This window comes from Girardinichthys multiradiatus, chromosome 23 (genome assembly GCF_021462225.1).
Source record: "Girardinichthys multiradiatus isolate DD_20200921_A chromosome 23, DD_fGirMul_XY1, whole genome shotgun sequence".
NCBI lineage: Eukaryota > Metazoa > Chordata > Actinopteri > Cyprinodontiformes > Goodeidae > Girardinichthys > Girardinichthys multiradiatus.
The window spans coordinates 3,939,983-3,953,597 of NC_061815.1; the positions used below are offsets into that span (position 1 = coordinate 3,939,983).

Genomic DNA, 13,615 nt, shown 5'->3' on the forward strand with positions numbered 1-13,615 from the left:
ACACATGGAGTGTATCAGGATGCTACACTGTTGGTACAACACAGAACACTAAACTCACTCCACCTGCTGCCAGCACTGAGCAAGCTCTGCGCTGGTAGGAACATATTTCTTCAGCGCTTCCTTCAGTTGGAGATGGTCCTGGATGTCCTGAAGCTTTCTTCACCACAGCTGAATCCCTGATGATCTAGAAGTGTTCTTGCAGCAGCAGTTTTCTTACATGTGAGGCCATTTTCCAACAGAGGTGACCATAGCAACACACAGAGCACATCCTTCTCTCTTCAGCAGCAGTCTGCTGATTTCAGCTGGACGCTGTCACTGTGCCCAGCTGATGTTACTGCACTGCCAGAATAAAAAAAATACTGAATTTATTTGTTTAATAAAAATCTTTTCAGCTCTGTTGAATAAACATTGATCTTATTTCTGCATAATAATCTGAAAACAAGGTAAATTGTCCCTACAGAACAAAACTAAAGCTACAAAGTGTAGAATACCTTTAAGTGTTCCTGTTGGATGAGGTACTTTTGAGACTTTTTATCTCGGCTTCTTCACACTCACAGGTGTGAAGGAGCTGAGATGATCTGGAGGACTTTGAGCTAGTAACAGAGGAACAGCCTGGAATCCCTGACGGCACAGCATCACAAAGCACCATCATTAAACCGGGACAAGTACACAAATGGGTAGCACATTTGCAGATCTTTCTAGACATGTTTGTCTCTGGATACACTTGGTATAGAGACTTATGTTGTTGTGTGTTCCTATTTTGTTTCTTGAGTTTGACTCAGATCAGTGAATGTATTCATCTGTTAGTTGTTCTACACAAACATCTCACACAGGGCGGCACTTATTCAAAATATTCAAAATACTCAGTACTTCTTCAAACTACTGAGTATTGTAGTAAGTTTAAGTCCCATTTTCTTCATGAGTCTATTCCATAATCATAATAGACCAATCTCTGAGCGTTGGCATCTTGGTCCCCAGGAGCTTCACAGCAATGTGAGTAAAGCTCAAAAGGCATGTAGCAACGATTATTCCTAAATGTGCAAAAGCACCAGGAACACTGCAGATCCCATTCTGAAGATGAAATATGAAAAAACCGTTCTTGAAAAACCTTCATCCTTATATAAGAGAAACCTGTTTGTTCACAGAATGAATGACCTCACTGACTGAACTTCACTGTACTGGAACATCTCAAAAACACACTGGACCATTGTTACACAACTTTAAAGGACTCATATCAGGCTGTTACCAGGGCTGCTCTGGATTTTTTGTATCATTATCTAATCCATCTCATCCCAACCTACAGGTCCTTCTCAAAATATTAGCATATTGTGATAAAGTTAATTATTTTCCATAATGTAATGATGAAAATGTAACATTCATATATTTTAGATTCATTGCACACTAACTGAAATATTTCAGGTCTTTTATTGTCTTAATACGGATGATTTTGGCATACAGCTCATGAAAACCCAAAATTCCTATCTCACAAAATTAGCATATCATTAAAAGGGTCTCTAAACGAGCTATGAACCTAATCATCTGAATCAACGAGTTAACTCTAAACACCTGCAAAAGATTCCTGAGGCCTTTAAAACTCCCAGCCTGGTTCATCACTCAAAACCCCAATCATGGGTAAGACTGCCGACCTGACTGCTGTCCAGAAGGCCACTATTGACACCCTCAAGCAAGAGGGTAAGACACAGAAAGACATTTCTGAACAAATAGGCTGTTCCCAGAGTGCTGTATCAAGGCACCTCAGTGGGAAGTTTGTGGGAAGGAAAAAGTGTGGCAGAAAACGCTGCACAACGAGAAGAGGTGACCGGACCCTGAGGAAGATTGTGGAGAAGGGCCGATTCCAGACCTTGGGGGACCTGCGGAAGCAGTGGACTGAGTCTGGAGTAGAAACATCCAGAGCCACCGTGCACAGGCGTGTGCAGGAAATGGGCTACAGGTGCCGCATTCCCCAGACCTGGGCTACAGAGAATCTGTGGGATATTGTGAAGAGAACGTTGAGAGACTCAAGACCCAACACTCTGGATGAGCTAAAGGCCGCTATCGAAGCATCCTGGGCCTCCATAAGACCTCAGCAGTGCCACAGGCTGATTGCCTCCATGCCACGCCGCATTGAAGCAGTCATTTCTGCAAAAGGATTCCCGACCAAGTATTGAGTGCATAACTGTACATGATTATTTGAAGGTTGACGTTTTTTGTATTAAAAACACTTTTCTTTTATTGGTCGGATGAAATATGCTAATTTTGTGAGATAGGAATTTTGGGTTTTCATGAGCTGTATGCCAAAATCATCCGTATTAAGACAATAAAAGACCTGAAATATTTCAGTAAAATATATTAATGTTAAATTTTCATCATGACATTATGGAAAATAATTAACTTTATCACAATATGCTAATATTTTGAGAAGGACCTGTACAGACAGAGACTAAGAGCTTCCAGACCCAAGGTTCACACTGTTAAGAAGTGGACTGAGGAATCAAAGCAGATGCTACAAGCCTGCTTTGAATGCACAGACTGGACTGTTTTTGAAACTTCAGCCACTGACTTAAACCAACTAACTGATGTGGTGACATCATACATCCGTTTCTGTGAGGACATGTGTGTGCAGACCAAGACCTTCTGCACCTTTGGGAACAATAAGCCATGGTTTACTCCACATCTCAGGAATCTGCGCAGGGAAAAGGAAGAAGCTCACAGCAGTGGAGATTGGGCGCGGTACAGGCAGGCCAGGAACAGACTAACAAAAGAGATCAAAGCAGCTAAGAGAAGCTATAGTGAGAAGCTTAAGAACAGCCTTTCTACTGGTGACACTTCAGCTGTATGGACTGGTCTGAGAAACCTGACTGTCTACAAGAGCCCCTCCACCCATCCTGAACAGAGTCGTCTCCTGGCCAACCGTCTGAATGGCTTCTACTGCAGACATGACAAGAAGCCATTCACACCTCAAACCATCTCCTCCACATCCCATTCAGGAACAAATTCTTCCCACAAAGCTACCAACCCCCTACCTTCAGATCCTCTGCCTGCACTAAAGATCTCCGAGGAAGATGTAAACAGGTTCTTTCAGCGCATGAAAACAAAGAAAGCTGGAGGACCTGATAACGTCTCCCCATCATGCCTGAAAGCCTGTGCAAATCAACTCGCTCCGATCTTCACAAGGATCTTCAACAAGTCACTGGAGAAGTGTGAGGTCCCCTCCTGCCTCAAACGATCCACCATCATCCCGGTTCCCAAGAAACCCACCATCCTAGGATTAAATGACTACAGGCCTGTAGCCCTGACGTCTGTGGTCATGAAATCCTTTGAGCGGCTGGTGTTGAAGCACCTGAAAGACATCAAAGGCCCCCTGCTGGACCCCCTGCAGTTTGCTTACCGAGCAAACAGGTCGGCAGATGATGCTGTTAACTTAGGTCTACACTTCATACTGAAACACCTCGACCGTCCAGGGACGTACGCCAGGATCCTGTTTGTAGACTTCAGCTCGGCCTTCAACACCATCATACCAGACATCCTCCACCAGAAGCTCACCCAGCTCAACGTCCCAGCCTCCACCTGTCAGTGGATCAACAGCTTCCTGATGGACCGACAGCAGCAGGTGAGACTGGGGAGCATCTTCTCCCGAATCAGATCAGTAAGTACTGGTGCCCCCCAGGGGTGTCTTCTATCACCACTCCTCTTCTTCCTGTACACAAATGACTGCACCTCATCGGACTCGTCCGTGAAACTCCTTAAGTTTGCAGACGACACCACTGTCATTGGACTGATCCAGGACGGTGATGAGTCTGCATACAGACAGCAGGTGGATCGGCTGGTACACTGGTGCGGTCAGAACTACCTTGAACTGAACCCACTCAAGACTGTGGAAATGGTGGTGGACTTTCGGAGAACACCACAAAACACCGCCGCTACAGAGACAGTTTCTTCTCCCAGGCTGTTTTTCTGATGAACATTCAATAGAGAACAAAACAACAGCATACAGATGTTGCAAATGCACCTTTTTATTTATATATGTGTATATTGTACATTGTAAATATGTATATTCTGTAATGCAAAAACAAAAACCAGAGAGCAATATTTACCGGAGTCAAATTCCTTGTTTGTATGTACGAAGTTGGCAATAAAGCTGATTCTGATTCTTTATTTCTTTCTAGGAATGATTCACTTACAAAGAATTAGCAGCATACACGTTATGTTTGTTGGGTCGGTTGGTTCCATTACTCTGCTACACCTACTAGTTAATTATTAGCTACGTAGAAATCTAACTTTTAGCAGAACCAGTGACTGATCTGGTTAGTGATGTATATTTTGAACACATCTGTATATCAGGTAAAAGTTGCTCCAAGTAGTCAAAGATATTTTCAACAAAGTTTGAATACATTATCCCCGAATTATTCCGGCCAACTAAACAATGCATCCAAGCAGTCCTTTGTGACTGTTATTGCACAGACTGATACTGTAATGTCCATTTTGTAGTTTGATCATTATACATTCAATCCTGAAAGGTGAAATGTCTCTTCTTTTTGCTACCTGAGCTGGGCTGGAACTCTAGCTGATCAGGTATAGGAATGCAGGAACTGCTTAGAACTTCCATCACTGTGGATTTATTCCCTCATGTGCAAGAAGGATTGGTTCAAGGAGAAGCTGTCCTCCTGGTTGCCCCTCACAGCTTGGCTCGCTGTCTGCCTGCTTCCACAGTCTCCTCCTCTCTCATGCTCTGGGAGCTGAGAAAAGTGTGGTCCATGTTCAAGTAAGAGGTGATGAACTCTGGGAAGTGTCTCTTCAGAACCACCTCTAGGAACATGTCTGCCGCTGTGTGCAACTTCTGTTTGGTCCTGAAGCACATAAAACAGGTAGTGATGGGATGTGAACAGTTTAGGGATTTTTAGAATATTGAGCTTGTACAACATAAGGCAGCTGGGTTGTCTGTTTCCATCCATTTAGTAGGAGTAGGCATGTCTGGTCACATGAAGAACAGTGATCGTTGAAGCTGCTCACCTTTCAGAGTGACACAGAGGACTGAGATCAGTTCGGAGCTCCTTGGTGAGCTCAGTGACCAGCTGCCTGCTCACCACCCTGCCGTCATCCTCCAGCCGAGCCTGGTGACGGATCCACTGCCACACCTGACAAAGCAGTTTGCCAAGTTAGTCACATTGGGTCAAAAGCTGTTCTGCAGAACTACTTCCTTCTGCTCAGACCAGTTTGGTTTATATTCAAAGTCATATAGTCCAGGTTGTTGGTGACTGTTTTTTCTTTGAATGTTAGTCATTTTTAATGCCAACTTTTCCAATCCAGGCTCTAAAGGAACGTCTCTGTGGCAGAAGTAGAACCTGGGCTGTAAAGTAAGAACTCTATCAGTATTTTTCTTTGGTGGGTTATACCTTACAGTATGGAAACAAAATGTATACTGCATGAAATGTTGAACTACTTTACCCAAGAGCCTTCTGAAGTTGTTGACATTTAGGACCTTTTATGGAACTTTTGCCAATGTCTTTGTCACCAGGGTGCAAATTTACACTCGGATATTTCAGGGGTGGATTGGTGAGTTTCACATGAATTTGTTATCCATGTACTGGAACATCTCAAAAAATAGAATACCATGAAAAAGTTCTGTATTTTTGACACTCATTCCAGAAAGTAAAACACATGACTTATAAAGATTCATTATGCTTTGAATCAAATATTTCAAGCCACTATTTCTTGTAATTTGGAGGATTCTAGCTAACAGAGAATGAAAAGTGTCTTAGAATTAGAATATGACATTATCAATAAAATCAATAAAGAAGGATATGTTAAACAGAAATGTCAGACTTCTGTAAAGTATGTTCATTTCTATGTACTCAATATTTGGTCGGGGTTCCTGTTGCATGAATTCGGTGTGGCATCAGTGATCAGCCTGTGGTTCTGCTGAGGTGTAATGGAAGCCCAGGTTACTTTGATAGCAGCCTTCAGGTCATCTGTACCGTTGTTTCTGGTGTCTCTCATCTATATGAGTTTCACTTTCTGAAATGAGTGACAAAAAATATTGAACGTTTTCACGAAATTCTAGGTTTTTGAGATGTACCTGTAAACAGAAGTTTCATAAATTCACAAAGTTTCCTTTCCTTTTTTCTCCCAACCCACAAACCAGAAATTTGTATCAGAATTCCTTTCATATTCAGCTGAATTTGCCTTTATTACTTCTGGTTTTAGTTCCTGTTTGGCAGTGTTTGACACATCGGAAGGTGTAGGAACGTTTTCAGAACATTTTCATCATCAGAGGAAAACATTCTAATGAAAACAGTCCTGATGGCTTCCAACATTACTGGCATCACAAGGAGAATCCCACAGGAGATACTTTCTATGCAGCACAGTAGAGGAGGCTCCATCATAATCTCACAGCTTTTTTCCTCAATGGATTAAAGGGTCTTCAGGTTGTGAAGGGCCGTCAGACCAAGGCTGGCTGGAGACGTTGCAGTGGGCATTCATCTGGCCTGAGGATCTTTATACTGGGATCACTGGCTCTTTCAGCAAGATAACAGCGCCCTGATCTAGAGCCCAATGAAAACGTTCCAGAATGGATGCCAGTTCCTGACTGTGGATACCCTTCCCACCAGCATTCCCACCATCCCAATGGAAACACGCTGAAATTCACTTTGATGTGGGGTCTGTTCTGCCTAGCTCATTTGGACAGTCTACCTAAGTTTGGAGAATCTCATTCAGTCTCATAGATGGGTTTGGGTTAAACCAGGTTCTGTTGCACATGTCAACTTTCTATTACTCCTATTTGTGTTTTAATGTCTGGGTTCTGTTGTCCTGTGGGTGTGTATTCAAGAACTATATTAAATCTGTGATTTACTGAATCAGGAGAGGTTTGTATCTTGAACGTACCTGGGATCTAGAAATCTCTGCAGTGGCTGAATCTTCCACCTGGCCTCTGTAGAAAAAATGGCCTTTACCTGGAAAACAGCACGGCTTTTAACTGTCATGGCAGACCTCTTACAGTCATGTTTTAGCATCCGTTACGAAAGTTAATCAGAGTTGCTAAAATTGTTTCATTCCGTTAAAAAAGTTTGAAACTGGTAGATGGAAACAGGGCCATGGTGAATAAAACATATATTTTCTGGGTAGGGCAGGGCAAGGTGGCTGGAATATAATCCTAATTCAGGACACTCAACAGAGAACATGGTGCACATCAGTGTGCTAGCTTCCCAACACATTTGGTTGGAGTGTTAGTGTATGTTCACAGTGTAGCTACACACTTGAACATGTTTTTAGCTCATTGGTTTGGTGGGACATATGCTACCTAACAGTCATGTAAAGCTTCTGTTAGCTCAGTGATCAGTAATGATTTTTTATAAGCCAATTTTCTTTCAGCTTTACACTTCTCATGGCAATCATTAAACCTATGGACAGCACTCTAAAGTAATGAGTTTCCTGGTTGTCGTCCTCCAGGTCAGTGATGGTCAGATGAAGCTTCCTAAAGGACTGAGATTTCAACCTAACTGTTATATTATGGTTTCATTGTTTAGGCTCTGGATGCCCAGAAATCACCCCTTTAGAATTTAAAGCAACAAATGGGTTTTATTTATGTGTCCACACATAAATACATTCTACTTCAGAATTTCCGGAAGCCGGGTCAACATGTTGTATGTATTTATCATTGTAACTTTTTCTTTTATTTTTGATAGATTCGTGATATTTGTGTTTGTACATCTGAACTATATACTACTGACATCCATCCATTTACTTCATCCACTTAATCCTTCTGGAGATAAAGAGAGAGGGATAGAGAGAGACAGCCATGCACACACAGGTCTAAGGCCATGTAACATGTATCAGGCAAAGTCCAATCAGAAAAGCTCCAGGCTGGGGTTTGAACCCAGGACCTTCTTCTGCAAGGCAGCATTGCTAACAACTGCCCACAGTGCAGCGCAGTACTAAGATCATTTATGTATTTTCTCTTTCTGTTAGATAAGTTCTACTTATTAGAACAGAAGCCTCTAGGTACAGTCATCAGAAAATAAAGTCTGGAAACAGTTGGAACACAAATGTGTTTTACTACACCTGAAAGGTAGCATCAGTTCTAATGTGTGTTGATCTAAATCACAGGAAACATGATTTCTCAAACAACTTATGTTTTTGTCACACTTAAAAGTTTCAGATCATCGACCAAATGTTAATATTGGACAAACATAACCTAAGCAGAAACAAAAAGCCGTTTTCAAACAATGATTTTCTTAAGGGAAAAAGTTTAATTAGAATGAATTCTGAGATATGACTAAACTGTGATGAACTGCATTTCTATGCTTATACTTCACTAACCACACCCAGACTGTACTGTTGCCAGACCTGTCAAGTCAATAAATCACCATTACAAATACCTGTCTTACAGCATGAAGTAGGCTAAAAGATTTTCATAAGTAAAAAACCACATCCTAATCTAGAGAAATGTAAGAACAGATGAGAAACAAAGTCGTTGAGCTCTTTCAGTGGGGCTGAAGAAAACCACAATGAAAGCCATTTTCCACAAATGAAGAAACGATGGAATGGTGGTGAATCTTCCCAGAATAACAAAGGTTATTCCACAAGCAAATCTGCAACTCATCCAGGAGGTCCCAAAAGAACCCAGAACGACATCTAAAGCTCTACAGTTAAGGTCGGAGTTCATGACTCAACAATAAGAAAGAGAGACTGGGCAAAGTGGCCTCAATGGTAGAGTTCCAAGGACAAAACCACTGCTGACCAAAAAGAACAGAAATTTCCAAAAGAAAAGATAATTGTGTAATAAAAAACAAAACTATTGAACAGGGTAGTGTAACATGATGGTCTGAGCTTCTTTACTGCTTCAGGAGCTGGATGACTTGCCATGAATGACAGAACCTTGAATCCGGCTCTCTACCACAAATTTCTGAAAGAGAATATCGGGTTTGTGACCTTAAGGTCAAGCTCACTCGGGTTATGCAGTAGGACAATGATCCAAAGCACAACAGCAAGTAAGGATGAAGCATGACGGTCCTGGAGTGGCCTAGTCAAAGTCAAGACTTAAATCTAATTGAAATACTTTGATGTTACAGTAAACAAAACACTTTCTCCCTTGTTTTCTGTTTGCTTGCATTCTTTTACTCTTATATCCCAGCCAAAACGTACAGAAAAGTTGGACTAAACTTCTTTAAATCAGTGATACTCAAGACTTCTTTTTTTTAAAGGATTTTTCTCAAGGATCTTTTGTTTGAATTTCTTTTGAGAGAAGGACCAAACGACGCTACGAGCAGCTGCACTTTTCATAGCAGCTAAGCTAATCAGTACAAGATGCCTCCCTTTTCCTCAGATGCACACTCGCTCTTGATGTTGTGAAGCAATAATCTGAAATCTTGAAAAAGGATTTTAGTCCGTTGAGGAACTGGTCTCAATGTCAAGGTGTTTCTCAGTGGACTTCTACTGACAGTTCACGTTGGAAAGATTCAGTAGACTAGAGGGGCAAAAGAATCTTGTGATACAGTGACTTTTATGTCCCAACAGGTAATTTTACATCAAAGTTGACAAAAATCACATGCAGGGTTCACCAAGGTTCCATCCTGGGAGCCCTCCTATTCAGTATCTACATGCTTCCCCTAGCTCAGGTCATAACAAACTAGATAAGTTACTATAACCACACAGATGAAACATTGCAGATCAATACAAGCGTTAGGTAGATGCATAGAACAAATCAATGTGTGGATTTGCCATCATTTTCTTCAGCACAGCTTAAGTTACTACAGCTAGTAACCCAGATCAGGTCCGAAATCTGGGTGTGGTGATGGACTCAGACCTGAAACTCCAGTAGCACATAAAGACAATCACTAAGTCAGCCTTCTATCACCTGAAGAACATTTCCAGGATTAAAGGACTAAATTCCCAGCAGGATCTAGAAAAACCCATCCAATCGTTTAGTCAAATTGATTACTGCAACAGAGTCTTCACAGGTCTGCCTAGAACGTCAATCAGACAGCTGCAGTTGATGTAGAACTAAGATCGTAGAGCACATCACCACAGCTGTAAGGTCCTTCCACTGGCTCCCTGTAGCTTAGAGATTAGACTTTAAAATACTTCTGTTACTTTATAAATCCCTGAATGCTTTAGCACCAAAATACATTACAGACTTGTTGTCAGTGTATCAACCACCCAGACCTCTCAGGTCTTCTGGTTCATGTCTACTCTGCATCCCCAGAACCAAACATGGAGAAGCAGCTTTCTGTTCCTATGCTCCACTAATCTGGAACAAACTTCCAGAAAACTGCAAAAATGCTGAAACCCTGAGTTCCTTTAAATCAAGGTTAAAACCTCATTAGTTTAGAGTTGCTTTTGATTCTTCTAATATAAAAATGTAAAGGTCATGCTAATCAGACTAAACGTTTCAAATCATTATACAGGTTTCTAGAACAACTTTAGTGCAACCTTTCTTTCCTTCCTTTATCATGGCTCTGTAATGTACGTTTTATGTTCTTTTGTTTGTCACTGCAAAGTTGTAAAGTACTGAATTGTCTCAATGCCAGTTATTTCAAATGTTTTACTGCTGTTGTTGCTGCTAAGGATGACACAACCTGTTTTCACTGCCACCAACCACCACCTCACACTGCAATGCATAAGTGACTATTTATGCAGAGGGACAATTAAGTTAAATGAATAAACTACAACCTTTAACTACAATTCTGGAGCTTTTCTTATCATATTTTAGTAGCACTTGTTTAAGATGAACTACAGAAGCAAATTCATGCATGAATCACCAGATGAACCAAGTAGGTGCATCTGCAAAATACCTACTACTGGTGTCTCATTTTGGTTATACACCGCAGCACCCCTGAACTCACCTGACAGCCATGCATTAATAAATAGGACACCCACTGCAATGTTATACTTCAGCCCATAAAGGGTGACTCCTCCCTAAGAAATATAAAAACAAATGTAAATGATACTTTGTTGTACCCTCCTGCTACTTTGTCCATGTAGACTGTAATCAAACCCATGAATTGACTAACAGACGGCATGGAGAGCAGATCCTGAGGAGTCACACTGACATCATCTCGGACCTGGTGAAGCTGGTTGTCACCCTCAGTGTGAAGCTCAAAGAGCTGGAAGAGAAGAAACATCACAATTGACAAAGGATCTCAAAGGTGTACCCACCCCTGTTAAAATACAACAGGTTGTGTTAATGTAAAAACCATGATAAATCATATCATATTTTTGTCTTTACTGCCATGCATGTACTATAAAATTCAACTGAAGCACTAATTCATCTATGAAGGGAGACATGGGTTTAAATAGATGTCAGCATGTCACATCTACTTGGCAATGTGCCTACTGTGCCCTGCAGAAGTTCTCCACATATCCCAGATTATTAAGGACATCTCTTGTTCACAGCCCTCTTCAGGCGATCCCACGGGGCTTCTGTCAGATTCAGTTCTGGACTCTGTATAGGCCTTTCCAAAATGTTATTTTGTGTAGTTGATTTGGATGCATACTTGGGCGAACCTGGTGCTGGAGAACCACGTCCCTCTTCATCCTCAGCTTTCTAACAGACACCTAAAGATTTTCATAACCTTGATAAAACCCTCATTCCATCTGATTTAAAGCAGCCCAGATCATAGTGCTGCCATCACCATGTGTCACTAATGGTGTGGGCTTCTTCTAGTGATGTGCTGTGGTGTTTTTGTAGAAGACATAATTATAGAATTAGATTCACTATAACTGCTGGCAGATATGATAACTGAATATTTTTTTTTGTCATTCAGCTGAATTGGATATTTGGGATATATACAGGATATAATGTTTCAACATAATTTATCATGGTCTCCTTTTTATGGGACAAAAACCATTGAAAGCTGTAGGTAAACAGTATAATTAGGTACTCACTTCCTGCATGGGCTTGATCAAATTCATGTCATACACCATGAAACCGTCAACACCTGCGTTGATTTCCAACAACTTCAGTCTGAGAAGTAGAAAAAAACCCCAGAGGAACAGAAGCCAGTTTCAATAAAAAAAGAGGTAAGTCAAGTTTGTTAGTTCAGAATCATTTATACACCAGACATGCCAGAGTGCTTTACCCAACAGAGAGAAGAGTTACATTACAAGAGAAAAGTACTGTTGTATTTAATTCTAGGCTTTGCGTGAAAAGAAATAGGTAGTGAAATGCAGCTCTGCCAACGACCAATCACACATGACCATAAGCCCAAAACTCTGCAACCAAACATGCTTTTCTGGGTACCGGCTCTTCTTTTCAATCTATCCAGATAACATTTCATTTTAGAAACCAATATTCTAAATAAAATAAATGGCTCAGAACTGTTAGGTAACTATTTGTCATTACAGAAAAGGTGTGGCAAACAATGATGTGATACTCAATTAAAGCGGTCCGAGAACAGAGCCTTGAGGAACCTCCCATGTGAATTCTGTTTGCATAGATTTATGTTTGCCAGTAATTCTGTCCAAGCCAAGTAGGACTGAAATCAATGTTACATGGTACCAGTCTCAGACATTTTTCCAGCCTATCAATCAGTATGCCAGGTTCTGACCAATTGTCTTAAATGCTGCACTGCATAAGAGTTAAGACCTCTAGAAGTCCAGTCTCAGTGCTGTGGAGTGATTGAAAAACAGACAGAAAATGCTGAAGGAGTAAGTAATACTGTGTAATATAAGAAAAACATCATATTTCTTCAGAATTGTTTTGTTTTACATATAAAATCAGAACACAATTACTTATTTATGGGTTTTCATCTCGTTGCTGATCCATGTATGAATTTACCTTTCTTTACCTTTCATGGTAGTGGCCTGTCTGATAGACTAACTGTATTCTGCATCTTCTCCTGTGCTTGGAACCGCCTCATAATGAATCCTCACCACAGAGCTCCGGTAAACACATCAGGATGTTGAATTGTTTGTACCTTTCCACCGAAGCCAGCACTCTGCTGTAGGAGTCAGTTTGCTGACTCTGAGGCAGCAGCGGAGCAGCCATGCCTCCTGTGGCCAGCGCTCCACGTCGATGACATGTCTGAACCAGCAGGTCCATGTAGCTGCGCAGAAAACGCTTCTCCATGTTGACGTATTTGCTGCGGTCTGGCAGCAGGAAATCCTGACGGTGACCTGAAAGATGTGACATCTTGACTGCAGTGACCCCTTTTGACCCGGCTCTGCTGAAGTAACTGGCACCACATCTGTCTCACCAAACTTGTTGACAAAGGAAGCTGAGTAATCCCAGATGCCACAGTTGAGCCCTGCGGAGTGTTCCCGCAGCTCATAGAGAATCTCCTCCATTTCAAATGTTGCCAACACGTTTTCTATCAGCACCGTGGCCTTGATACAGCCCAGTGGAAGGCCAAGCTGCACACACAGATCTACTAACACATCCAAACCACTCCAGACTCGGAACAGAAAAACTTCCCTGTGGTACTCCCACAGTTACAGACGTTTTACATTTATCTTGTGTTAATGAGTCTGCGACTATATGGGCTATTTACATATTAACCTACAATATTTAACCCTAACATATAACTGTAATATGCCACTGAATGGTTAGTTCAGAAGTACAAAGGTCGATATGTTTCCATTGAAGGAGAAAAATGTCTACAGATTTCTAATATTTTGA

At 41.4% G+C, this 13,615-nt stretch overlaps 1 protein-coding gene across 4 annotated transcripts in view; it reads right to left on the reverse strand.

Moving 5' to 3' along the window:
* Positions 1–4,138: 4,138 nt before the first annotated feature.
* Positions 4,139–13,615, reverse strand: part of mlsl (malate synthase-like) — a 95,771-nt gene continuing 86,294 nt past the window's right edge. For all 4 annotated transcript variants that reach the window (XM_047353179.1, XM_047353177.1, XM_047353178.1 and 1 more), the window contains 8 exons: positions 13,194–13,350; positions 12,915–13,113; positions 11,884–11,962; positions 11,010–11,102; positions 10,842–10,914; positions 6,883–6,950; positions 5,011–5,135; positions 4,139–4,847 (listed from right to left, as the gene is read on the reverse strand). In XM_047353179.1, the coding sequence (XP_047209135.1) occupies positions 4,676–4,847; positions 5,011–5,135; positions 6,883–6,950; positions 10,842–10,914; positions 11,010–11,102; positions 11,884–11,962; positions 12,915–13,113; positions 13,194–13,350 (966 nt within the window). In that variant the 3' untranslated portion in view covers positions 4,139–4,675. The remainder of the gene's footprint in view (positions 4,848–5,010; positions 5,136–6,882; positions 6,951–10,841; positions 10,915–11,009; positions 11,103–11,883; positions 11,963–12,914; positions 13,114–13,193; positions 13,351–13,615) is intronic.